This window comes from Miniopterus natalensis, chromosome X, assembly GCF_054644295.1.
Source record: "Miniopterus natalensis isolate mMinNat1 chromosome X, mMinNat1.hap1, whole genome shotgun sequence".
Taxonomy (NCBI): domain Eukaryota; kingdom Metazoa; phylum Chordata; class Mammalia; order Chiroptera; family Miniopteridae; genus Miniopterus; species Miniopterus natalensis.
Window position 1 is genome coordinate 92,957,651 of NC_142103.1, and position 27,797 is coordinate 92,985,447.

The 27,797-nt window shown below is 40.0% G+C and overlaps 1 protein-coding gene across 2 annotated transcripts in view; it reads right to left on the reverse strand.

Annotated features, from left to right (window-relative positions):
• Positions 1-27,797, reverse strand: part of POLA1 (DNA polymerase alpha 1, catalytic subunit) — a 267,262-nt gene that overhangs the window by 128,279 nt on the left and 111,186 nt on the right. For both annotated transcript variants that reach the window (XM_016209302.2, XM_016209301.2), the window contains 4 exons: positions 26,614-26,745; positions 22,045-22,219; positions 9,399-9,577; positions 7,617-7,748 (listed from right to left, as the gene is read on the reverse strand). In XM_016209302.2, the coding sequence (XP_016064788.1) occupies positions 7,617-7,748; positions 9,399-9,577; positions 22,045-22,219; positions 26,614-26,745 (618 nt within the window). The remainder of the gene's footprint in view (positions 1-7,616; positions 7,749-9,398; positions 9,578-22,044; positions 22,220-26,613; positions 26,746-27,797) is intronic.

Here is a 27,797-nt window from a genome sequence, read left to right on the forward strand (position 1 = left end):
TCTAATCAGCTTTGAGGAGTCACACCCAGCCAGCCTAGCGGCCTGGCCTAGCTCCTAATGCTAATCCCAGAGGTCTCGTGGCATCCTACTGAGAGGGGGACCATATCGAAGACGGAGAGCAACTTGTTATTTATAAACAGCTGTCTCACCACATGTGATATGCAGAATTCTGGACTAGGGTCCCCAAGTATGGCCACAGTCCTGCTGTCACTATTTGTGACCTGGGAGAGTTGCTCGACAGCACCAGCCTCTCCGAGTCCCATGAACTCATTCGGTAGCTTCTTCCTAAGCACTTACAGGTTAGTTACGCTACAGCGTGCTGGCCTAAGGAAGTACAGCCTGGTGTCCTTCCCTTGCTTTTAGCCACTACCCCCAGCTGCCCCATCAGTGTCCTTTCTAAGGCTGACAGTGAGAGCTCACTCCCCAACACTGAAAGGGAGACTCCCATCCTGGCAGGCTGCAGGGAGGGCGGGAGGGAGCGCAGCGCAGTGGGACATCCTTCCGAGGGCGGCAAGGCGGCACACACTTCTAGATGGGGCGCCTCAGAGAGACTGCGGCAGCAAGTCCCTGGCCCGGACCGAAATCTGGGAGTTCTGAGCACACAGGACACAGCCAAGCTACGTTCGCCCACCATATCTCAGGTGGGAATAATGGGTGTTCTCGGTGCATTTTCTAAGCACTTGAAATGCATCGTCCCATATAGTTCTCCTTACGTGCCAGGTCCCGTTACTATGGTCATCTGAGAGGCTATGAAACTGTGGTTTGGAGAAGTTGAGCAGCTAGCCCGACTTACAGAACCGGTCAGCGACCAGACAGCAGCTCCGGCCTTGCTCAGGAGGGTGAATGGGCTCATGTGGGGAACGGGGCCCAAGCTCAGATCTTGCAGGTGGCTCCCGGGTCAGTCCTTACCACTGTTCCCTACGACCCTCAGAAGTTGGTGAGGGTCCCCTGTTAGTTCCTCACAATCGTGCTCCAGTTCTGAGCCTCCACAAACAGGGCTCGTGCCATAAGGTTTAAGATGAAATGAAATCAGGGATAAAGAGGTGTCGTGATGAACATAGCGAGCACAAGTAAATGCTGGTTATTCCATAAAGGCTAAGAGCCAGGTGACATACAAGGCTGTGCCTGATGCCATTTGCTTATTAGAGCTCCTCTATAATGGCCTATATCGAGGCCACAGCTGCCTGTGGGGGGCACTGGACTCGACCTATTCGCACTAACGTTTGTTCAATACATTTACTTACAATGAGATTCTCCTCCAACCATCACCAAGTTCCTTGTTTCTTAGTTTTCCTGTGAGAACACACCACAGCACAGCCCCAGATCTAATGCCTGACTCAACATCAGCTTACTTGATACCCACACTGGGAGAAACAAAAGTCAGCCATTCATTAATAAAGGCATACCAACTCCCTGCCCACGGGCCCTGGTTTCAGAATACTACATTAAAAACGGCAATTGGTGTCCGTGCCGTTCATTTACGCTTAGCTTAACGGGTATGAAGCAAAACGAAATACTAATTCTCAAGATATTATTCTGTTTGAGTAGGATTCAGGATGAGTTCTGTGGATTCCTAAAGAAACGGCCCTTCTTCAAGCGCCGCTGGGCAGCATGGGCTGCGCCGCCTGTGGCGCTGAATGGGCGGGCGGGGTATCTATCGCTTCTTCGCCTGTCTTCTGTACCACTTATAATTATGCTGTTAAGAGTCTTTACAAAAAAGAAACCCAATTTATTCTTTTTAAATGTTCTAAATATAAATGCAGAGGCAAGGGAATAAACAATAATTCCAATAGTGCTTAGAGTTTTAAACTATTTTGAACTAATGTACCTGTGAGACTACTGCATATTGCAACCTATCACCTAAAAACTATCAACTCACATCACCACAGGTAAGAAATGAGAAATTTTGTGGGTTATTGAACACCAAATATTTGCAGCGGAACAGGAGACAGTTGTGGAAGATCATTGCACGGCTCCAAACCCCAGCGATCCACCCGCACAACAGAGCCGTGTGGCGCTGCGCTGCTGTCCGGGAGAGTGAAGGGCCATGGAAACGAGAGCAGCCTGCCAGTGTTCACACGGCTGAGGGTGGGTGGGTGGCGAGGGGGTAGGAGGCTGCTTCATCCCGAATTTGCCAGATTTAATTACTAATCGAGTTCTGTGAATTCCTAAAGAAATGATCCTTTCTCAGGCACTGTTGGGCACCCTGAATTGTGCTGCCTGTGAAGCTGAATGGGTGTCTATTTTGGTGGAACAAATATTTGGCGCAATACTTCACCCTGCCCTCCTTGCACTGTTAATAAAAGGTAGCTCCAATTTCGTCTCTGGCTTAACAACATTATGTTTGGAGGTTATTACTTTTGTCTTTAAGGAAGGCAGATGCATTCCAAAAGAGCGAAGTACTTTTTTTCCCAAAGATGAAAAAACAAGTTGAACACTGATTCTTCATACACTGTAAAACACCCCACTCCGCCTCCTGGATGTGTGCTGTCTTCCAGAGGAACCCACAGCCAGCAGCACACTGAGGGCTGGCACCGCTGGTCAAATTCTCCCTTATTCACATGTGAGCATAAGAAAGTCTGCGTCATGACGCAACAGACACTGGTCATTATTTGTGGAATTCCTCATAAGAGTGGGTCCAAAAGAGATTTTTTTTTAAAATGTGGTTTACGCCACAATTAATATACTAAGAAGTAACAGAGAAAAATCCAGGGAGAGGGCAGGAGTAAGAGAGGAACAACAGCCAGGCATCCACTTTCCATGCCCCCTTATGGAGTTAGAGATGGACTTTTGTATCAGGACAATGAGAGTATGTCCACGCAGGATGTGATTTTGTATTATGATAAAAAAATATTTCTGGTCAATGCCTCTTTGTCTGATGCCCGGTTGGGGGAGAAAACAAATTAAGGTTATGAAGTTGGAGAAAGGCATATATTGAAATCAACAGTAATCAGTGACAAAATATAGAAGACAGAGTGACGAAGGCTTGATCTGTCAATGCTTTCATGACCTTAAAACCCTGTGGAATTTTATGTTAACCTGAGAATCTTGTATACAATTAATAAACCTTCTTCCCATGTGACAGTAGTGTGAAAAAATTAGGAAAAAACCCACAGGAACACTCAAGAAGATATAACCTTTATTTGTTGGTTTCTTCGATCACTAAACATTAAAGTGGACGCACTACTGAGAGCAAGGGCTGCGGCAGATCACAGACGAGACAGAAGAAAGGCCTGCCCCTGTCCTCAGAAAGCTTACTTCAGAAAAATTCTGAGACTTTAAAACCAACAGTAAGTTTCTAAGGAATTCAACCACCAATTTCTGGTCCTAGCTATTAATCAATGATTATCACAGGCATGGCGCTGTCTAGCTGTTCACTGTCAATTTTTCTAGATGGAGGACCAGAATATCTCTATGTTGAAAAATCACGGTGAAGTGATCTAAGTAATACTCCTTTACAAGGGGCTAGAAACTGCAAGGCTGCTGAGGAATACATTTTGCCTCGTTGGGACACTAGAACCTGCATTAGCCATCAATGAAAGTTTAGGAGCATATTATAGCTGGCTACCCACCTTTAGAAACAGATGGCTCTTTAAGTATTAAAATGAGGGTTTAATGGACACGATAAATAACAGTACTTGAGATGAAAGTAAACGTCCCACTACCCCCCTCCCAGGTACCAAGAGGGGTCAGGTTTCCCATTTATGAGCAAGTCTTCCGAGGAGGCAGCATCCCAATCTCAGACCCTTCGCTGCCTCCTGGATGGCTGAGGGGAACCCTTCAAAAATGAACCAGCTAAACAAACTTCCCAGCAGCACTTGACAGAGCTACACCTATTCTTCCCATTTCCAAAGCAGTGGAGACTTAATTACCAGTTCTATGGATCTATTGTAAGTATAATAGACTAAAGAGCTATCACAGACACATTTATTGTAAAAGCACAATCCCAAGAGTGTCTAGTGGAGGGCCAAAACGATTAACACAAATGCTTTGTCAGATCAAAGATAAAACCTGCACCGCCCAATTGAGGAATGAATTAGAACAGTGGGTTATCTTTCAAATTAACCAGGGCAGTTAGTGAGGAAAATTTCATGAAAGTGTAATTCTTAGCCTTTGTGAATCCACACAGCAGGCACTCTGCCAGCTGACAAGATGATGAAATTTTCGTGCTTAAAAAAGCCCACTTCATTTCCCAATTTAGATTAGCTAGTGTTTCTCTCCCTTGTGTGTGTGTGTGCGCACGTGCGTGTGTGTGTGTGTGTGTGTGTGTATTTGCTCTTCTGAAGCAGAATTTCATGGGAGGGGGAACACACATCAATTTTTCACTCTAAAATCGAATCTTGCAAAAACATCCCTAAAAGCTTAGAGATATAGTCTTGAAACTGGCATTTTGTGATTTCCAAAAAAAATACCAGTTCAATTTTAACTTGGTACAGAGGGACCAACAAGGACCAGGACACAAAATCAACTTTGAATTAGAGCTTTCTGTGCTACCTCAAAGTCTTTCAATGCTTCATCAAATCTCAGGATAAAACACTAGAGTTGTTTTCCTCCTAAAGAAGTGAATATATTACTTAAAATATCCTGTTTGGTGCTCTTGGTATTTCTATGTATATTGAAATTTAAATGTTCTAGGAAATGAGAATTCGAGGGATACAATCATTGCTATGTGGGGAGAGAAAAATAATCATTTCCTCTCCTATCTCAGTTACATAAAATTTTTAATATTTGTTATATCACATTTATTCAGTCAGTACTGTTTATTCATGACAGAAAACAGAATATGTGATGCATTTTTTGAAAAGAAAAGTGATTTAGAACTATATTTTGTTACCCTAACCTTCTGTCCCTTTGTTCCTGAAATCCAGTTTCCTGGTGATCTAGAGCTGTTTCTTAGTAGGTTACAGTGCTTGGTCAAGTACCATACTCCTCTATTGTTTCCTAAAGTTTTCTTTTTTTAAAAAAATCCTCACCCAAGGATATTTTTCCATTTCTTTTCAGAGAAAGTGGGAGGGAGAGGAACATTGACATGAGAGAGACAGTGAGAGAGACACATCGATTGGTTGCCTCCTGCACGTGCCCCGGGCTGGGGATGGAGCCTGCAACTCAGGTACATGGCCTTGGCCAGAATCGAACCCGGGACCCTTCAGTCCGAGGGCCGACACTCTAACCACTGAGCCGAAGCGGCTGGGGCCTAAAGTTCCTTTTTTATGGAGATGCCTTCCTTTCTCAGTGTAAGCTGTACTTTCCCTGCAGTGATTCTAAGACCAAAATGAAAAAAATACTGAGACCTGTTCTCAGTCCACTAACAACTTTTATGTCCAGTGGGTAGTATTTTTGAACTTGCAAAAGAGGAGGAAACCCCTTTGGTCATCAGCTTCAGAGAACAGTCACTTATCTCAGTATAGGAATGCCTCAGAGATCTCGTGGGATCAATTCTAGACCACTGCAATAAAGTAAGTATTGCAATAAAATGAGTCACAATCTTTCTGCTGGTAGAGGGTCTTACCTTCAATTTGTAAAAAAAACCACAACATTGGTGAAACGCAATAAAACAAGGTATGCCTGTACTTGAGGCACAATACAGAAGAAACTCAACACCATGTCCCTCTACCTGCAAAAGTTCTTGAAAGTCGGGTGAGGAAGAAAGAGAACAGTTTACTACTGAAGTAGAGCCTAAAGGTAGGTGCAGGAGCTTTCTGTATAAAAGCTCTGATCTTGAGAATATTTGAAACATTTGTTCAACGTGGGGCCATAAAAACAATAATGGATTTCTTCCTCTCCCATCTAATCATATATGACTAAGATCAGAAAGTGGAGATACACATCCCTAATTCTGAGGACAGTCATATCAATCTTCAACTTTAAGAGCAACATTTGGATATTTTCATTAGAAATCCCTTAGGGAAATCAATCAAGTGGGCAGTAACTACAGGAAAACTCTTACTTGCTGGTAGTGAGATGGCTGGCAGACAAGACAATGGAAGCAAATGCTACAGAAACCCTGGGTTGAATGTCTAGATTCATAAAACTAGGTTATTTAGCTTGAAAAATACTCATATAACCAGCACCACCAGCACCACCATGCCACACACGATTAGGTTAGAAAGCCACCTTTCAGTTAGGGCATATTTCTAACTATACAGAAGATCATTTTTCTGCCTGTTCCCAACGTAGTCAAAACAGATTGTCCCTTCTTGTAGAAGGAGAGAGATGAGTTTCTTCTAGCATTGACATTTCCATGGGGAAGATTCGGGTAGACTAAACACAGAGAGAAAACTCGGAATTCCTCCTGAGAGTCAAGAATCATGCTCTGCTCCGTGAGGTCTGTAAATGAGGAGCTGAATAGTTCTGATTTGGGCTCTTCATGCTAAATAAAGGCCTAACATTTCACGGGCGGAACATCTCATCTACTGCGGAATGTGAACCTACAGATAACCTCTATTCCCATCCAACTGTTCATTAAGTACAGCACAGCATTATTCACTGAAATGGTGCAGATTTCCCAAAATGTAGTTATAATTATTGTTTTAAAAATATCTTCAGACGACAAATACAAGTTATTCAACTCCAAAGTCACAATACGGGAACTCTATGTTTTCACTCTTCATTCTAATGATCTATTATTCAATATTAAATATATATATAAATAGAAATTACATATAACATATAAATAGAAATTATAGAAAGATATTGATCAAAGTCATGGGTCTTGCCTAATAGAACCTGGGCATTTTTGGAAATATCTTGCCAATGTAGCTTCTTTAAATAAGTTACAGTGAACTTTCAAGTAACAGCAATTTTGCTTAGATGACAAATGATATAATGAAACATTAAGAAAAATCAAATGGTAAATGTGGAGTTTTTAATTTTAATTTTTGAAGAGAAAAGAACTCATTCATATGAAATTGTTAAAAACAAACACTTTGAAAAAGCCTTTCTAACAGATCACTCACTGTTCTGGTATTTTAACTATACTGTATATTTTAAAAATGAAACATTCTCTTTAAAAAGCCAGACAGATTGCATTTAAATTTAAAATATTTTTAGTTTTATTTCCTCAGATAACTAAACTATGAAATGGTTTCAATTACTACATAAACACAAAGTCTTAATTTATTAAAATCACCACACATGATATTATGGTTCTACTTGCCAAAGAAAAGCAATATTGATTTTTCTTCCTTTGTCCAAAGATCTGAGTGACCATTTAATTTGGTCTTATTTAGGTAACAATAAACTAAAACATTTCCTGGTTATATTCTCATTTTTCCTTAAAAGCAGAAATTTCACTATTTAAAATATTCCTCATTGCACGGACAACGGTGGGGAGAGGGACTGGGGAGGGGGAAGGGGCGGGGTGGAATGGGTCATTGGGGAGAAAAAGGGATATCTGTAATATTTTAAACAAAAATAAAAATTAAAAATAAAATAAAACATTCCTCATTAATGAAAGAGATGTTATAACCAATAGAAAATCAAGTCATTTTCCTCCCGTCTTTTAAAAATTGTAGTTTCATAAAAAACCAATAATACAAAACCACACTGTTTTATTTTATAACAAGTTCCAAACCTAAATAAGTTGTGTATGTAAGAAAGTCATTATGGATACTTACCTCATAGTATTTTTTAATGCAACGTCTAATATCCAAGATCAATTTGTTGCTCAGCTGTACCATAAAGTTCAGAGGTGAAGCCTTACAGTTGATGTTACTGCATCGATACAAGCTGGGCTCCATATCGGTTCCCTGTAGAAGTCAAGTCAGACAAGTACACAAAAGGTTATAAAAAGGTTTCTTGTGTTTAAAAACATATGCCGTCCTGGTGTACAATATTCTTAATTCATTTTATTGGTGAGTTTTTAACCCTATTTCCTCAACTGCTTTCCTCCCAAAGATCCCTTAGTCACAGATAACTTCCACTCTTGCCACCATCATAATGGAGCAGGAAGTCAAAGGGAAAACCCTAATATCACTTCTGTTTTTTTAACATTCAATACATGATAGACTCTAGGGATAAATTAATTTTCCCTGTGAAAATACCAGTGAAGTGACATTATTGGAAATAAACATCCCTTTTAGGCATATCAAAAATGTAAATTTTCCCTTATTCATTATAAACTTGAGGATAAAGCAAGAGCACTAATGACATCAGTTCGCTTTCATATCATCAATGGGGGAAAAAGGGGGAAATCTGTAATGCTTTCATCAATAAAGACAAATTTTAAAAAAAGAATAAAGTCTAAAAACTAAGCGTTACGCCAAAAGCAATGATGTTTTGTGAGCTTAGGAAATCTAAAATTCCTAACCCCCTTGAAATGTATTTGGGGGAGGAAAAGCAGGAGCAGGAGAAATTTGAAAGAATTAACTATTAGTATTTGGAGAAAACGTCTTGTTTTGTTTTGTTTTAAACAAAGACAAAGCAAACATATAGAAAAACTGTTGGGGTTTCTGGAGCATGTGTTTTCCTTCTTGATACTTAAACATCTTAGTTTCCTGCTCCAATCTGGTACATAACCCTACCCGCCACGCTAAGCAATTCCAGGTGGAAGAGATTTCAGAGCTTGACATCGGCTCTTCCACAGTTAGCCCATCTGCAAGTCGTCAAGCCTCCATGCAATTAACTATCTTATTTACAGCTGTAATGAAGCAAAACCCAAGGATTTAGCAAGTATTGCTGATCTGCGTCTGCCTCTTCCTTGCACTTGCTTCCAAAGGCTGCTTTGTTTTGATTCAAAAAAATGCAAAACATCTGCTGTTTGTCCAAATTAACTTAAAATAATTACTTTTAATTTAGATAAAGGATGTATTTTCTTTCAGTTTCAAGGTTTTACATGGTTCTGCTGCCTACTCATTTGCCAATGGCTAGTACGTGTATATAGCACTGCAGTGGAATCAAGTAAATTGGCCACGTTTCAAGCTCTGATCCAAGGTCAATGATACATTTTTTGGCAGTACTTCTTGAAAGGAATGTCTCCCTGTGACTTTTTAAATGTCTGACATGCAAAGACAGCAGAAAAGATAATCAGAGTACCTTTGTCAGAAAGGAGGCAAGTGGGATGTGTAAAGATAAACAAAAACTTTCCAAAAACACTTAGTTCCCATTAACTTGATTTAAGATACAGAAAAATATTGCTCTAAGTCTTAATAAATTGGGTTGGGAGTGGGGAAATACAGGTTACTAATTAAGGAATTACAATAAAAATACTTTAAGATAATTAGATATTTTAAGAGATTCCATTTAAAAGCCAAGGCCAAGCACTCTAGGAAGCCAAAAACAATATTAAACACATAAAAGCAATGTGTTTTTTCTCCTTTTTATACATATTGTGGGGGGAAAAGGCCTTCATACTAATTTGCTCACAAAATGAAGGAAGGAAACAAAAGGAAACAACTAACCGAACCCTCGAAGACACTATCATAAATATTCTCCGTCCCACACGCAGGGCAAGGACATCTGAACCTTTCACAGTCCCTGTATTTCTCTTCATCGGTGAGCTGTGCTGGGCCACCAAGGAGAGAGTCATTCTCGTCTTCTTTATGACAATGATGAACTCTAAATTGGGTGGGGTCAAGTCCTATTGATGCAAAAGAAAAAACAAATTCAGAAAGGTACAATTATTTGAATTCCCTTATCCAAAAAATAGCCCCAAAGAAGGAAACTCACAAAAGGATAATTCTAAATTCACACACACAATCACTTGAACTCAGGCTAGAATCTCATATCACATGGACAAATGGCTCTTTTTATAAGAGATTATAAATAAATAAAACAAGTAAACAGCCTTACAACAATGTAGAAATATGCCAGCGGACATCTGGGTTTGGAAGCAATTACTTCTATAGGATGGTTTTAGTATTTTCTTAAAGTTACAGTGAAAATTAAATAAATTTGCAGTTAAGAAAATCTCTTAAAAAATCAAAGAATTATCATTAAAACTGATAAGAGACAATAAAATCCCATTAGAGAAAACAGGTTCACTGTTATTACAACGCCTTCAAGTGCAGACACAACTGCTAATCCTGATTTCAATGCAGTGGTCGATTCCATCTTGGCTCAGTAGTTAACGGCATGTAGGTTGCAATCTAATTCAGTGGTTAAAATTCAGGAGCAGCATATAAGACAAAACGTGACATGTTTTTTTTTTGTGTTCTGAATTCAGAAGTGTAAGATATGTACCAAAAAAAAAAAAATGAATCCACAGATCCTATAGGCCAAAATGTCCCCAACACTCCTGGAAACAAATATGCCTCCCATATTTCAATGAAAACGACACAAGAAATCAATTGATGTATAGTTTATGCTATCTTGTTTTCCCAAACTATTTGAGAAAGTAAACATTTTAAAATCAACCAACTTAATTTACCCTAGGTGAAAGCATATCTCTCAAAATGCACTATTTGAACTTATACTTCAAGATAATTATTCCACACTGTATCTTATAACATTTGCTTGAAAGCATCCCACAGCAATCCCTAAGAATTCTAGGCTGTTTAGTAATTTAAGGAAAACAATCACATCTAAGGAAAACTAAAATCACCTTTATTTTAGTATAAAGGTAAGTAAAATAAAACACCACTGAGCAAAAAGTTCAAATACCGAAAATATCTAAAAATTGTTTTGACTCTATCAACAGCAGCATTGGTAGATAATCATTCTGACAGATGTTTTCAGAATTCAGTGACAAGATGTTAAATCCTATTTGGTCAACTGTCAAGTGACATCTAGTAATTATAAGACTTCAGGCTAACTCTGACACAGCGGAAGGTGCTGAACAGAGTAAGGCTGAGACTCAGTCTCAGCTTGCTCATCTGCAAAATGGATGGAGGACCACCAGCCACGCACTTTTGCAATATAAATAAGACATCAGAGGACAAACTGTTTTAAACGGTGCCTACATAAATACTCAATAAATGCCAAACAAATGAAAAGGTAAAATAGTGGATGAACACAATTTAATCCAGACTATATTCATTCAATATGAAACGCATGGTTGTGCTGCATAGCCAGTTAATAGCTGCTCTTTATAGGAGTTAATCAAAGTGAATATTTTGTAACATGATAGTGTATAACAAGAACAAATACACATTCGAAACAACTTGAAAAATGTACTTGGTTTGTGACATAAACTACTGTAACATAGGTCACTTGGCCCCAAGACTCACTATACATGTTTATTTTGAGCGAGTCGGTGAAGGTGTAAGGGAGGGGCAAAGGCACAGGGTGAGAGAGACCATGCCTGGCGAACGATGCCATTTCTTCTCGCTAATGAAGGGTAACTTGCAAATTTCTTAAATTCTAGCTGTGAACCCAACTGCATTCACACAATGTCTTGCTTTATTTGCGATTATGAGGATGCAGCTTCACCACCTCTCTGATGACATCATTATTCATCAATTTCTCAAAAAGGAAAGAAAAAGAGTAAGCAAAGACTTTCCAAAAGGCAAGGCACTTTTACAACCTGAAAATCAAGGAAGGAAACCACGCAGGCTTTGCACATGTACAGAACTGGCCAGGCCGCAACAGGGGAGCGGCGAGGGCTTTCCCCGGGCCTCCCCACCGGCCACGGTCCACTTAGAGCACCCGAGGCCCGGGCCAGGCTGCCTGCCGAGGAAGCCAAAGCTGGGCATGGGCTACCCTGCTACTTACGGAGAAAAGCCCAACAAGTGGACAGAAGTTACGAAAAAATATCAGGCCTTAAGAAATGTCTACTTTAAACATCCATTTCCACAAACAACCCTTATCTGCCCATGGAAATAACAAAGCCAACTGGCCTAGCTCATTACTTCAGATTTATTCCCAAGCTGAATTTTTTCAAGAGAAGGGACTTCTTCATCTCAGCACTCTTGGTCATAAGTCAACGTTAAACTTTTAATATATAAAGGGAGAAGACACTAATTACCTTAAAATATTAGGTATATAACGATCCTTGTACAAGTTAGTTGGATACAAAAATGTCATAAAAAGTTATTTTCTTGGGAGGACAATTATAAGTTCAACAGGCAAATCACAGAGGGCTAAATTAAATCTTTTTGAGAAAATATATAGTGTCATGTTAAAAAATAAGGATCACTGCTGTCAGAATCTTTTTTTAATGTCAAAATCCAGGCTTAAGCAAGCCCCCAACTTATTCAACATAATTTTTCTAAATCCTCACAAAATTGGCAATAAGCAGCTTATTTTGAAGTTTCAGGAGACTTAAAAGTTTTCCTGCTTACACATAACTCATTAAGGCTGTAGTGAAACAGGAAAAAAGTATCTGGTGCTGCCACCTAGAGGTAGATTCTGAATTTTTAAATGTGCAAAATAGAGCTGTTACATGGAACTCCATTTGTAATTATTGTCTCTCCAAAATTAGACACTTTTGTCAGAAATGACACATTAGAGCAAAACCTTTATGATCACAGTTGGCATACTTACATGTACATTGTATAACCAATATTAGACTGCTCACCATACAGTAAGTAATCCTGTTAGTCTCTGGGCAAGAGATGCAAAACTGAATTCCAAACTCCTCTTGCTCTGAATAACTGGCTTAAAGAAATAAACTTTATGCCTCATTTGAGAAAAAGAACTTCCACTTCGACTCGACTAGCTTTTGACAGGTGACTCCGATCATTTGGTTGGACACAGAATAAAAGGAGGAGCGGCCTGCCTGGGCCTGGCACCAGTTCTCTAGAGTCTCGGGGAACAGCAACAGTAGCTTTCCCAACTAACTGCGGTGTGTGCTGTAATTCAACACTGTGACTTGTAGTGATCTAGCCACACCATTTTTTTTTCTTGGGGGTGGAGCAGAAGAGGCAGTAGAATAAAATTAAAATACTGTCATTTATAATTAGAAAATTTATAGGATCTCACATTATTTTGGCAACAGGATCAAAGCTCTCACGTTTCAAGAAGTATTTATAGAAAGCAGCATCACAGGCATTGGGGTGGAGTTCAGCAACGCTGTTTTTTACTTAAGAGCACCGTATTCTTATCACTCACACCTCCAATGTGATAGGTAGCACAAAATTATTTTTCCTACCACTTTACTTTCTGACCCTTGTAAAGTAGGATGTTCACATGCCCCCTTTCCCAAGGAGTATTTACACTGTTCAAAGCTCAAGTTCCAAACATGGCTGAGAGAGAGGCTAAGACATTTGACCAAATAATTTTCTTCCTCCAAAAGACAAGGTCTTTATTAGTGTAACTGTAAATAACTACAGTAAAAGCAATTATGCACGTTCACACAAGTGAGGAAAAGGGAAAATCCATATGAACGAAACTCCAAGTGAGTGGAGTAACTGGTATTCCCAAGCAGGTGTTTGTAATATGACTCACACTACTAGAGAAGCTAATCAATGAAATCCTACTGTACATTTTTTCTAAAAGTTTCTTTTAGGAAATAAATCATTGATCTTTTGCACAAATCCAGACTTTCATATATCTGGACTTTCTAGAGGACAATACACAAACTAAAAATTAAGTGTGATTAAACAAAAAATAGCTAATTTTTAAAAGGTGAATGCTATATCCATTTAAAAAAAAACCTTGTACAAGAATGTTGTAGCAGCTTTATTCATAATAAACAGAAATTGGTAACAATTCAATTCAGATGTCCATCAACATGAGAATGAATAAATAAACTGATACAATCTGCCATGAAATACTACTCAGCAATGAAAAAGAATGCGTACTGGTAGATACAAAAAGGTGGATGGACCTGAAAAATATGCTAAGTGAAAGAAGCTGAACACAAAAGTATATACCATAGGAAATCACTTACACAGAGTTCTAGAATAGGCAAAACCAACCTATGGTCACAGAAATCAGATGCGTGGCTGCTTTTGTGTGTGGGGTTACTGACTGGGAAGGGGTACAAGGGAACTCTCTAGGTGATGGAAATGTTCTGTGTCTTGATAAACTGTATGATACTCTTTTGTAGCATTTCACGGTATATAAATTATACGAAAAAAGAAAGCATGCCAAAGAGAAGATGTCTGTGATATATTATTGCCAAAAGACTCATTTAGAATATATAAGGAATGCCTGCAAGTCAGTAAGAAAGAGACAACCCAACAGCAGAGTAGAAAACGATGAACAGGCACCTCACAAAAGGAGATACTTAAATGGCCATTAAGCATGTGAACAGCTACTCAGCGTTACTAGTTATCAAAGAAATGCAAATAAAAACCACAACGTGATACCAACACAGAAAATGAAAAAGAGAAAACACCACGTGTTGGTAAGAATGTGGAGCACTCACACTGCTACTCGGGGTGTAAATTAGTAGAACCGCTTTGGAAAATTGGTTGCATCTACTAAAGCTGAACATACACGTCCCCTATGACCTAGGAATTCTCCTCCTAAGTATATACTCAACAGAAACCCATGCAATTGTTCCACAGAAGTCATGTGCAAGAATGCTCAAAGCAGCACTATTCATAATTGCCCGAACGTGGAACAAACCCATAGGTTTTACATACAGTCATAGTGTGGTATATTCAAACAATAAAACACTGTACAGAAATGAAGTACAACCACCTGGACCAGTCTCACCAACATACCGAGTGAAAGCAGCCAGACACAAAAAAGACAGACACAACTGGTGTAACATCCAAAAATAAGAAAACCTCATCTATGATGTCATAAGTTATGATAATCATTTTCTGGTTGGGGGTGGAGGACAGTTTCTAGGAGACGGGGGCTCCTGGGGATGTAGGGAGACACTGTTTCCTGAGCTCCATGTGACTACAAAGGTATGTGTTTGTGAAAACTCATCAAGCTGTTCAGTTAGGTTTTGTGTACTTTTCTGTATGTATGTTATGGTGAGAAAAGTGAGTACTGATTATTTCTTATAATATACCTATAAGTTTCAAAATGTGTTAGATTCTAACTATACATCACGCACCTCCTCACAGATGTACACACCATTACCTAGAAGTAGTATTCACAAAAATAATATCGAACCCGAAATATGGGCAAGTCTTTAGAACTAACTACCACTTAACAAAAAAATACAGGGGACAGAGGAACATGTTAAGGGATACTATTGGGATGCAATCAGCAAACTCCAAAATAAGGGGAATTCTATAGGACAAAATACCCAGCTCCTTTAACAAATAAATCAGGATTAAAAAAAGAAATTAACTAGCATATGAACCCTGACTGGATTCCAATTCAAACAAAGAGCTTTTAATAAAAAGTGTGATCAGGGAAATACAAACACTTATTGGATATTTGATGAAATGAAGGAATTGTAGGGTTTTTTCTAGTGATGATAACATTGTAGCTATGTTGAAAAGGGGGAATCCTTGTCTCTCAGAGATGCAAAATGAAATATTTACAGATAAAATGATATGATCTCTAGGATTCGCTTCGAAATAATCCGAAAAGGTGAAGGAGCAGAGTAAGATCAGTCACAGTTGCAGACAGCTGAAGCTGGCTGTGGGCCACATGGGGGCTTCTGATGAAACTCTCTATTGAAAATGTTTAGAATTTTCCATAACAAACGTTTTAAAATACTGTACCTCCAACTGAAACAACTGACTATACACGTGGCAGACAACTGAAACTGCCTTTCACACCAACAATAAACCCCTATGTAAGACAAATAAAAAATTCCTGAGTACTTTAAAAAGAAATATTATTCAAACCTTTGGGTTAAATAAACTCCTAAGATTTTTACTATCCTGTACAAGATAACTCCCAAAATCTTGGCGGGAAAAAAAAATCCTAGATGGTGATGGAAGGAGACTTGATTTGGGGTAGTGAACACACAGTACAATATACAGATGATGTATTATAGAACTGTACACCTGAAACCTATATATTTTTATTAACCAATGTCACCTCAATACCCACATTTTTAGGAGCCAATAAGTGCTAAACTGTTTTTCTTCTTTCTGATATTGTAAAAACCATCTTATTTTTATTAGTAAAATAAAAATAGTATTATTTTTTCAAGAAGGAACCTATAATTCACCACCTTCGCCCTTTCTATGTCTTATTCATACATATATATTTAATATCATTTAAGAATCTGTGTATAATCCTGTATTAAACTGTTTTTATTTATTCTGTCTTGCCCATTTTTCTACAGGCTACATAATCTTGGTGTCATTTTGGTCTACTTAATTTAAAATAATGTACCTTTCAAAAAACTGATTTATAGTTAATAATATGGCATTGTATACCTGACAGTTGCTGAGATTAGATCTTAAGCATTCTCACCACAAGAGTTAACTATGTGAGCTGATGGATGTGTTAATTATCTTGATAATCACTCTACAATGTATATATACACTTTAAGTTTATACAATTATATTTGTCAATTATTCCTCAGTTAATTTTTTTTTTTTAGATTTTCTTTTTTTTGTTTAAATATATCTTTTTATTGATTTCAGAGAGAAAGGGAGAGAGAGAAATAGAAACATCAATGATGAGAGAGTCACTGATCGGCTGCCTCCTGCACGCCCCTTGCTGGGGATGGAGCCCGCAACCCGGGCACGTGCCCTGACTGGGAATCGAACCTCGATCTCCTGGATCCTAGGTCGATGCTCAACTGCTGAGCCATGCCCGGCTGGGCTAAAGTTAATTTTTTTTAAAACTGATCTAACTTGATTCAAGAAATTCCCACTTTCCTTTGGAAACTCCTCCAAGTGTTACAAAGTGAGAGCGAGGAGTTATTAGTTCAAGCGATGATTGTAAATGGGCTCTAATTTGGTTCCAAGTTCTCAGAGGTCTCTGCTCCAGTTAGGTGAGAAGTGTCACTGCAGGCCCTCAGAATTACAGGCTAGTGAGAAAGAAACAAACGTCACGGGCTTGCTTTGTAAGGACTGAGGCACAAAGCTTTGCGGCTCATACCCTTTAAGAGGCTCCCTAACGCGCCGCAGGGAGTGGCTGAGATGGCATGGGTTACCCCGCGAATGCAGTCAGGACCCCTGCCACTGCATCAGTGGGCTGGAAAAACTGGTGCGAGGTGGGGTAGACAACCATTCCCAATGCCACGCTGGCCTCTGCACAGCGCATTCCCACGATGCCTCAAATGCCTCCGCTTCTATGACATTCTTCCCAGTGGGGCCAGAAGTGGTCTCTGCTTGCCCCGAACATCAATAAGCCTTCATTTTACCTCTTGGGATATGCACTGTGTCGTCTACTAGACTCGCCAGCAACAGGGCATCGACAGGGCTGTAATCTGAGTAAAGGAGCCACGTGTAACTCCACTTTGTAGCCCTCCCGGCGCCCGCGAGGACGCTGGGCACGGCAGGCCTTCAGCACGAGCCCACTCGCGGCTGCAAAGGCAGGCTGAGGGCGCGGGCCCCCGACAACGCCCTTGGACGGCGCTCCGTCCTGGAAGGGGCCTTCTTCCCAGCCGGCGAGATTAATATTCTTCGCTTTGGGTGCCATCTTACTTTTAAATTTTACTATTAGTCGTAGAAAATATGTTAGGCTTGGAAACGATGGCCCAGTATGGACATTCTTCTAAGAGCTTAATCGTGACAAGAGACAAAAGTCTTGATTGGCAGTGATACCTGAGCAGCTGCCGGTGCCACCGCCCTACGCCCAGCCACCTGCACTTCATGCCATTTCCCACCTTCTGTAGAAATATCTCGCCGAGCTGGTCAGAGGCCACCTAGCCCACTGTTGCCCGTATTTCTTATGTTACTGGATCCTGTCTACTGAGAAAAACTACCTTCTATACTGTGAGTGATACAGCCTTTTTTTTTTTAAAAAAAAGTAATTTTTGCTTTCTAATTTATCCCAGGAACACACTGGGTTAAGTGTGCCCTGACTTATTTTAAGCACTACTTTCAGAGATGAAATTAAATTTTATATTCTCACATTCTTAAACACCAGTAATTTCTTAGGACCAATGAGAAAACTGCCCAGAGAGATAAATGCCTGAAATTTTATCACTGAACATGAAGAAATGTGCTTGACAGCTACTACCGTACAAGTCATTGCTCATTGGAGGAAAGATATTATATAATTCTAAGTATCGTTATATGTGAAATGTGAATTTATTAAGAGGGGAAATTCAAAAATGAACTTTAGACTATTCTCATCACTGGCTTGTTTTGCCAGGTACAGCAGACTATTTGGATGTTGGCACATACTGTGAATATTTCACCCACAGAATACAGAGAGCTTTCATCAGAACATGAGAGAAACCTGTAGTCTGCAGAACAAAAGCTAAGAGTTCCAAGTTTTAGTGGCCACGTTTCCCATGGGGCTATTGTATAAAAGCCTAATACTATATTTTTTTCTATTCACAGATGGAAAAGAGTAAAATCTGGCTTTATTTAAGCCGAATAGCAATAATCTTGCATGGATTTCAGAAAAATGATACACATTTTACTGTGGGGTAATGAGGACCATTAGTTATTAGAACAAATCACTCTCTTTCAATTCGACAGACTTATTCATTCAGTCATCTGACAGACTATCCTCTCTCCTTTTCACTAAAATGTCCTTCCCACACAGAATACCCGGCCACACAGCGTGCCACCAGACTGACTTCAGGAGGTATCTTGACGGGGAGAAATAGAGAATTTCCCAAGTGAAGCCGCAGGATAAAACCAACACTTGGCGCTGGCCTTTCATTCCAAGGCAAGCGGTAGAAAAGCAAGAGAAAAGGCAAGCGGCGGCTGAAAAATGCAGTTGCTCTCCACAAAAGAATCTTAAAAATGAAAAATCATGAACTTAATAATTTTCCTAAATGAAATTATGCCATTATTCCTGATTTCTTTGTGCTAAAAGGACAAAGTATCAAACTTCAGGAAAGTTTCGACACTGTAATACGTTTCATTAATCCCGGGCAAAAACTACATTAAAAGCGAGAATTATTTTCCGCCTGTGATTAGGCAGTTGGAGGGCTTGTGTTCTATGTATGCATTTTTACACTTCAACTTATTTAACAGTGTCGGTTCGCTAACGGCAGTTTTTTTTTTATGTAAAGAAAACAGATTTAGAATTTTAAAAACAAATTACAGTAATTTTATGCCTACGGCTTGCACCTCTTAGAAACCAGGCGCCCCCTAACACTCCTCTCACTTTCCCACCACTTTCCCATCTCCACCTTCCTCCTCTCTAAAACCACAGGCTAGGTGAGAACTGATGACAGGGGCCTCAGATTCCCAAGTGGGGAACAGCAGCCCCAGTTTTCACTTGGGGAGAGGAACAGAGGCTGCAGGTCAAAATGCAGCTCCTGAAGAGGGAGGGTGCAAATCCTGCACGATCTGCCTGGCGGGCGGCACTGTTCCCAGGGATCTTCATGGGGACCGGCGCGCCACTAACGTGGAACCTCCTGTGAGGGGCAGGGAGGGCTAAGGGACTACGAGGCCTCTTCCTCAGGTAGACGGCCATGGGGACACCGCTGGTGACGGCGGGGGCTGCGGTGGGAGAAGAGGGTGATCAGGGAGGAAGGGAACCGCACAGGAACGACCACCTCACACGCCCTCAGTATCAAAACTGCTATCAAGTGGCAGAAGATAAAAATGAGAAAAAAAGGTAAAACAGGGGAGCAGCAGCAGTTGCCTCATGGCCAAGGACACAGGCCCCTCTGGCAGCTCTCACTGGCTACCTGGCACTGAGGAGCTGCCCAGGACAGTGTCTATGCAGTCGGGGCTGCTCTGAGAACTTGCAGGTGATAAGGCAGCAGGGCCTGGACACAGCAGGGCGGGGTCCCGCTGTAGGCTGAGGTGGGTCAGTCATCACATGAAACCTCTGAAGACCGGGCCCACTAGGGCTCCCGGGACCATCTGTGAAAACTAGATTCCTAAGGCAGCCTACGACCATAAGGCTGCTGCAATTAGGATAAAGTTCGGCTTTAAGCAAGTCAAAATCTGCCCACTGCTTAATTTATATAAAAATGATCTGAACTATGACCCCGGAACCAACAAAATCAGTCTGGTCCCCGCTTGGTCTTGAGCTATCTGGGCTGGCATGAGGCTATCCTCCGGGCGGGCTCCACCACACTTTACAGTCTTTTGCTGAAATACAAGGCCCTGCGCTTAGCTGGTGAATGTCACTCATGGGCGGGGCTTGTTCCATTTACCCCTCCTCAGCACTGGAAAATTCAAAACCAAAAAAGGACACGGTAATGGTTAGCATTTAGATCAGGTTCTTGAGGGTACAAGTGCAAAAAACTGGGAGATCTACTCTATAGACAAAATAATGGTTTTGATCAGGGGTTTTCACTGGGGAGAGGTGGGGCTCACAGTGGGAGAGGAAGAAGATAAAGCTCCTGGGCCTTCACCTCCACGCCACCCCACCCCTGGTTGGAACATCTGTCATCACCCCTCAGAGCTAAGAGGGGGCAGAACAGCTTAGCACAGCGGTTAAGAGCACAAACTTTGGGGCCACACAGAACTGGGTCCCAATCCAGTCACAGACAATTATGTGACAAGACCAAGTTAGATACTCCTCTAGGCCTCAGCTTCCTTCTCTGTAAAATGGAACAAATACAACGTAGCCGCACGAGGCTGTTGCAAGGATTAAATGAGAAATATATGCAAAGTACTTATTGCAGCATCTGGTAGAGTAAGCACTGAACGCAGAGGAGAGAAAAAAGCTAAAAAATATTGTGCACTCCCACTCCCACCTCCCAGCTGAGGACTTATAAATATCATCAAATACGACTCAACTTTGAGAATACATTATATGATGATTCGGGGAGCAGAATTTTTATCTCCTAATTATGTTTTGCTTAGGCAAATGTCAAAAATGAGCTTCCACTTCCAGAGCAGATACTGATGGGATAGTGGAAATGGGCTGGCAGGAGGAGCTCAGACACATACTCAGCAGGAGCAGGATGGAAAATATGTGACTTGATAATTCATCCGTCTAATCTCAGTCCACAATGCACACTGAGTACTAACTATGTGCAAATCTCAAGGACTGGAGGAGTGTGGACATATTTACGCCGGAGCCTGGCAGGAGGGTGGGATGGAGCTGCTAAGGGCACTCACTGAGCACCCCCTCTGCTCCCGGGCTACGTGCAGCATCTCACACACGTCATCTCACTGCTCCCTCAGAGCAACTGTAGTTTAGGGCTCCAGAAACCAAAGCTTAGGCCAAGGTTTGGAGGACTGCTGAAGCCACAGAACCACAATCAGCATTTGAACCCAAGTCCCTATGATGCAAAAACCCATGTCTTAAGCTAGACATTTCAATAAGAGAGGGAGCTTTTCCATGAAGCAGGGACAGAACAAGCAATGCCACATTTAGGAGACCCTGAGTATACTGATTAAGAAATAAAGCTACAAATACAGGTTGGAGCTAGAAAGTTAAGAGTCTACAGCTGCCAAAGTCTATACCTACAGTGTCACCAGCTCTAAACTTGACCTATAGATAGTGAGGAACCATCTAATCTGTGCATAAAATGGAATGAATAGAGAGTTGAAACCTTAAAGCAATGTAACGCTTACATTTCTAAGCAAGAGGTGACCATCTAGTCACACAGCAAAAAATTCAAAACATTGAGGTTTCAGGGTTGGCTGGCACCTCCTGGGATGATGAAAAATTAGGAATCAGCCAAGTCCTACGAGATAACAGTGAGTCCTATTTTAGAAGAATTTAAATGAAAGAGAGGATAGGATACTCACAGGGAACTGAATACTAAAACACACTTTTTAATGTTAAAAGCTGTGTTTTCTCTTTCTGTGAAAATACCTTTAGAGACAATCAGGATACCATCAACCTCCTTGCTAATGTAAGTCCACTAATAAAAGCTACAACAATGTAAGCTCAGAGACTTATAATGGCGCCTGAAATCTTCGCCATCCTTTCTTTTGCCTTCTCTCTGCCCTCGGCATTTACTGACTGAGTGCCAACTACGGAGCAGGTATGTGGTTACAGAGGTAGTAAGTATGTGGAGTTCGTAGTCTATGAGGGGAGACAGACATTAACCAAACTGCCGCAAAAATAAATGCCCAATTATACCCAAAGAAGTGCTCGACTCAGCACTGAGCCCATAAAAGGGCCCACAACAGTTGAAGGAGGGGGGCCACAGACATTGCTCTTGCTGCCTGAGGGGTTGCATGAGCTTGGGGCACTTACCTAACCACGTTGCAATGAGGACAGCGTCGATTCCATCTATCGGCTCGCAGATCCGAGCCACAACTGGGTGGATCTGCTGGGCCAGGTAGTACTGAGTGTCAATGGTTAAACTGTCCTGTTTCTGCAGCTGCTCGGGTGCATAGGCCCTCTGACTCGCACTGAGGTTTGAGCCATCCTAAAGAGGACATGGTACAGGTAACATTGTAAGAAATTCAACCACACACACACTTGCTTGGTCAAAAGAGGAACAGGAATGGAAATCTTGTATATTTAATTCCAAACACCAAAAAGTCCTTTTTTTTTTAAAGATTTCTTTTTAAATTAAATTAAATTTACCCTCACCTGAAGATATTTTTTCCATTGCTTTTTCAGAGAGAGTGGAAAGGGGAGGGGAGAAAGAGAGACAGAGTGAGACAGAGAGAGAGAGAAAGAGAGAGACAGACAGACATCGATGTGAGAGAGAAACACATTGATCGGCTGCCTCCTGCATGCCCCCTACCAGGGATCGAGCTGGAAACCCGGGCATGTGCCCTGACTGGGAATCGAACTGGCAACCATTTGGTGCACGGGACAACACTCAACCAACTGAGTCACACTAGCCAGGGCATCAAGTCCTTCTGACCGGTTCATGAACATTTCATGTGCATCTAAGAGTAGGAAGATGAAGGAGAACATCTCGCCCACTGTCCAAGAATGTAAATCCAGCATGTGTTATGTTCTATTTTTTGTTGAAACATGAAACCAACAAAATGGCATGACTAGATTAAATAATTCCACCTGCCACATCATAGAAACACATTGAGAAGACTTGCTAACAATTAGTCTAGTGAGAAGGGCCTTTTAGGAGTGGTGAAAAAAACATGTGTGGTCCTTTTATTATGTTAATGCAATCCCTTCTTGTAGGCATTCGAGTCATAGTATCATCTTAAAGGTCCCAGGAATAATATTTTCCACGAGAACTGCATGTATCACTGAGAAGCAAATGAGCAAGGGGAAAAGACAGGAATGAAACCCACAGAATAGTCACTTACATACAAGATATAACAGGTAAGAGTAAAATTAATGAGGTATCCAGTGGAGTGGCAGTGCCCTAGAAGCAAAGTATTTGGCCACGGAATGAAAGGCGTGCCGCTTTGCACTGCCTATGTGGCTCTTCCTCAGGCAAGGAGGATGGGTCAGAGAGTTTTTTAAGGGGTTCCTCTTTACTCTATAAAAATAAAAGTTGTGAGATTCAATATAAATTGGCCCATTTACAGCCCTGTGGGTGACGTCACCATCATCTGTGAATCAAAAAGTCGTCACTTTACTGGACAAACATCCAACAACTCACTCCACTCCTCTTGTCTGCAACAACAGAATTTAATATTCAGACTGGCAAATTAAAACGATTCACAGCGCTCAGCTGCTCTGCAGAACTGATTATAATGTGAATCCGATTTCATTCCTGCTACAGTCGGTCCCTTCTCCGCTGTCTTTCCCAGGGACTGCAGGTGGGGGTCTCTTTCCCTGGCTAGGCTCCTGATGGAAACAAACTGGGATATTTATCAACTAGGTTCTACCTATTCTAAGATACAATGAAATACCCAGAGAGGGAGCAAACCTCAGATTAAAAGGCTTGCTTAGAATTATTTTTCAGGAGTTTACAACACAGTAAAAAAAAAAACAAAACTAGGCAGAATTAATCAAGTTTAATTGCAATTTTAGAATTTTGAATTGTTAGATGAGTAGGGTGACAAAAAGAGTGTGAAAAATCTTTGGGCCGTATCTTTATGCACCACAACTGTACGCAGACTGCCTTTTAACAAACACACGAAATCTGATCAATTTATAGAACTGGAGTTTTTAAAAAAACCAGTCTGTCTGAAGATTATAGCAGTGTTGAGTTTACTAATTTTTAATAGTGAATAAAAATCAGATTTCTAGAGACAAATAAAAAAAATGGCACTTGAGTTACTTTCCAATATACCATAAGAAGATATTCTCAGAGTAAGGTATGTCTTTAAAAATGCAGATGAACATTTCTAAGCATATTCAGTTGAAAAAGTTTTTTTTAAGTTTTAACAGTGACCCAAACACATTTCTTTATTGTATTTAAAAAAGACTGAGCTCAAACATGACTAAATACAAAAGAATTGATAAGATGACAGGTTTTTCCGTGTTGTATTAGAAAAACATTAAGACCCAAATTCTCAAACCTAGCAAGACCCCTGTGGTATATGCAATAACATGCAGCATACACCTTTAAAAACAGATTAAGGAGTAATGTTGGCCTTGCTTGAAGTGCCCATTTACTAATTCGTGAACTTCACAAAGTACACGCTTCACAGAGACAACCAGTTACGGTCAATTCAGTCAAAACTATGTAGTCATCGTTAGTAGAAAAGTAACAGAAAAAAATTTTACACAGATGACAAGTGGGCCCCTTAAAATGTTAATGTCATGCCTTATGGAAATTATGTCCACTGAAAGTTAAATAATTAAGCATTTAAAACTTAACCATAAGTGAAAACTTATTTAAGAGCTCAGTAAATAATTCATGTAGGTTTTACAATACCATGAACTACAATACAAATTAGATAGCAAAACATTACCCTGAATTCATCTAAAATTATAGTCTGAGTAAGTTACCAGTAGAACACTATATTCTAAATGTAAATTTTAAACAAAAGAGAACCTGTTTAGGAGATAGGCTATACTTGGAGGGCACTTTTGCTTAGAGCAATAAACAGTTCTGAAAATGTGTGATCATACATTTTCAAAAACATATTCTAAAAATACAGTTGTGTTGTGAAGCACAGAGAGAATAATTTGAGTGCTTAAAGCAAAAGAGGTAGGCAGCTTTCATGAAAGTGGGCAGGTACCACTGCTAGGGGACAAAGGCAAATGAAAGGCCTAGAGCGTTTCTTGGGACACATTAAGAAGAGTAAGTTAATAAAAAGAAAAATAAACTGTAGTTTTAACAAGCAAGTTAAAGTCTAGTACCAGTGGACAAGGGAAATGTTGAAAAGACATCAAATTGGATTTATCGTACTAGGTTAGCATCAGCATGTAAGCTTTTCGGTATCAATAAGACCAGAGAAGAAGAAATCATAAGGCTTAATATTTAGACATCGGTCATGCTACCATACAGCTCCATTCCAGCTTTAGCCAAAGCACAACTGTGGCTAGATTTCACTATTAGATGCTATTTCACAGAATGAATATATATATTTAAAGTTATATGCTGTCGCCTGCTCCTGTCATTAATAATCTAAGAGCTTTTCCATGTATGTGAAGACATAAATAAAAAACAAAACCAAAACAAACTAGCTTATTTACCAAAATCTTTACTTGCATAATATGAAAATTGTTTTTTTGAGATGAGACTTTGCAGAGGCAATATGCAAAGCACATTAAGGGCTTGAGCGAGTCAGACATTTATGGAAATATTTTCCTGCAGGAATTGGCTTTCTGTAACAGTTCTTAATCAAGGGTAGCCCTAGGAGGGAGACAGAGTCAAGTGCTGATTCCTGTCCATGTACTTAAATCATTTGTTATGTACGTCATCTACAGTACTGAGCAGATAGTAGCAAATGACTTTTAAATTTTGAAAAGACTCTATGATTTAAAAACACATTGACTGTAGTTCAACAAAGATCAATCATACTGTAACGAAGTTTAAGGCTCATCTAAAATTCCTTACTGTAATAACACAATGCAATAATTAATTTAAAAGAAACAGTCTTATTCAGGTGAATTTTACCTTTTGGTAGATAGGCCAGACCATAGTAATTTTAAAGACTCTGGATAGAGGCTATGACGGACTGACTTTTTTTTTTTTTAACAGAGAGAAGGAATGAGACCTCTCCTTTGTTCCAACAGAAGTGCTTTCAAGAAAAAAAATGGCTCTTCTGCCCTACCCTCTCTCTCCATCCCTGTTAGAGGCATGCTATTCTGAAAAGAAACCAGTCAGTGGTTTTAAACTGTGCTCCAGAAGGCCTAGAGGTTCCTTAGAGGTGCCTCGTGGACAGGAAGAAGGAAAGGTGGCTTCTAGGCCTCCCTCCACTCAAAAGAAAGGAAAAGAAAATGAAACTGGTTAATTTGTGTTTTCGTCATAAGGTATGATTTTAGGATCTCTCACCTTTCTCCATATAATTATGCATTTTCTATTTTTTTTCCAAGTAATTATTTGAACATAGGCTAGGGAAAATGCATTTATTTACTCTTTTATTCTACCAATATTCATAATGGAAACTGTGGCGAAAAGAATGATAAACGACTACTGCTAGACATATGACCAAGCCTACATACATTTTCACTGAAGTTAACTTAGGGCTGAAACAGCAGTTACACACCCATCTCACCAAAATAATTTCAGTGACCCAAAACACGTCCTAAGTATTTTACAAAAATTTTAATAAAATATGCCATACCCTGACTAATGTTTTTAAATGCTGTAAAACCAATCAGACCAAGCCATTTCTTGACAGCATCAACTGTCTTGAAGACTACGAAATAAGACGCTGTGGCGATCTGGATTTTACTTTGGGTCATAAGTGGTATGAGTCTTGTTAATTATGATATTTTTACCTGACAGATGACATACGACACAGTATCTCCAGCTTTCACCTTTCTGCCTCCTTGAGAATTGATCCAGAGGGCGACATGTACATGAGGTAGGCTTTTTTTATCAGGGTAATCCTGAGGATCCTTTGTCAATGCCTAAAAGAGAAAAAGAGGGAACAAAACGTCCCAAACTTTAAAATAAAACCCTCCTCACACAGCTATACATTAATACATCTTTGCTAGAATCATACTAGCCACATAAACATAAAAATGACAGAAGCTATATGTAGAAAACACTGTCACAGAATCTTTATAGACATTCTATCCTCAAGTCTCCTCTCTCCTTCATTTATTAACTCATATAACCAGATGCAACCTTGACGAAGAAGAAATACAAGTTTATGGGCCATGGCACATAATACTTAACATATAAAAAATTAAGACTATAAATTCAGTCTTAGGGTTTCTCCTAATGTTTGTGATTCTCTCACTGAATTAATGATCAGTTAGGACTGATGGACGATGGATAACAGCCACTATGACTTAAGGATGTGTTTCTCAAAAGCTTCTCTAGCCCAAATAAATCCCAAAGGTACCGTAAATCACTGGATTTACTCCCATTGTCAACTGAAGCTCTACAAAAGCGGAACGATGAGCCTGTAACAGAAAGTAAGCACCAGGAGAGTAGGAATACGGCAGCCCCGCTCACAGCTGCACTCAGCGCTCAGAATGATACCTGACACACAGTAGCAACCAAATGTTTGCAGAATAAATGATGTCACTACTCTGCAATAATTCACTAAGTTCAAGCACTGTAAAGTACTGCAAGATGAATGAAACAGTCACTGGCCTAAGTCATCTGCTATTAGTAGACGACTCCCCATTACACAAAAGAAAAAAACCAAAACTCTAAAATAAGCTACATGAGCCATAAGGGAGATGCAAACACAGTGTTCTGAGAGAGTTTAGGCAGGCAAAAATCATTTCCATCTGAGAGAAGAAATCATGGGAGAAAAAAACTTAAGCAGGCACATGAAGGAAAAACAAGATTTTAAGAAAAGGTGACAGGAGCAAGATTCCAGGCAGAGAAAAAAGCAAAAGTTAAAAGCAAGAGGTGAGAAAAAATACAGTCTAATGGGCTGGAAGTCAATATGCACAAGGGAAAGAGGGAAATACCTAGCCCTGTAAGAAGTGTGTTTCAAAAGGCA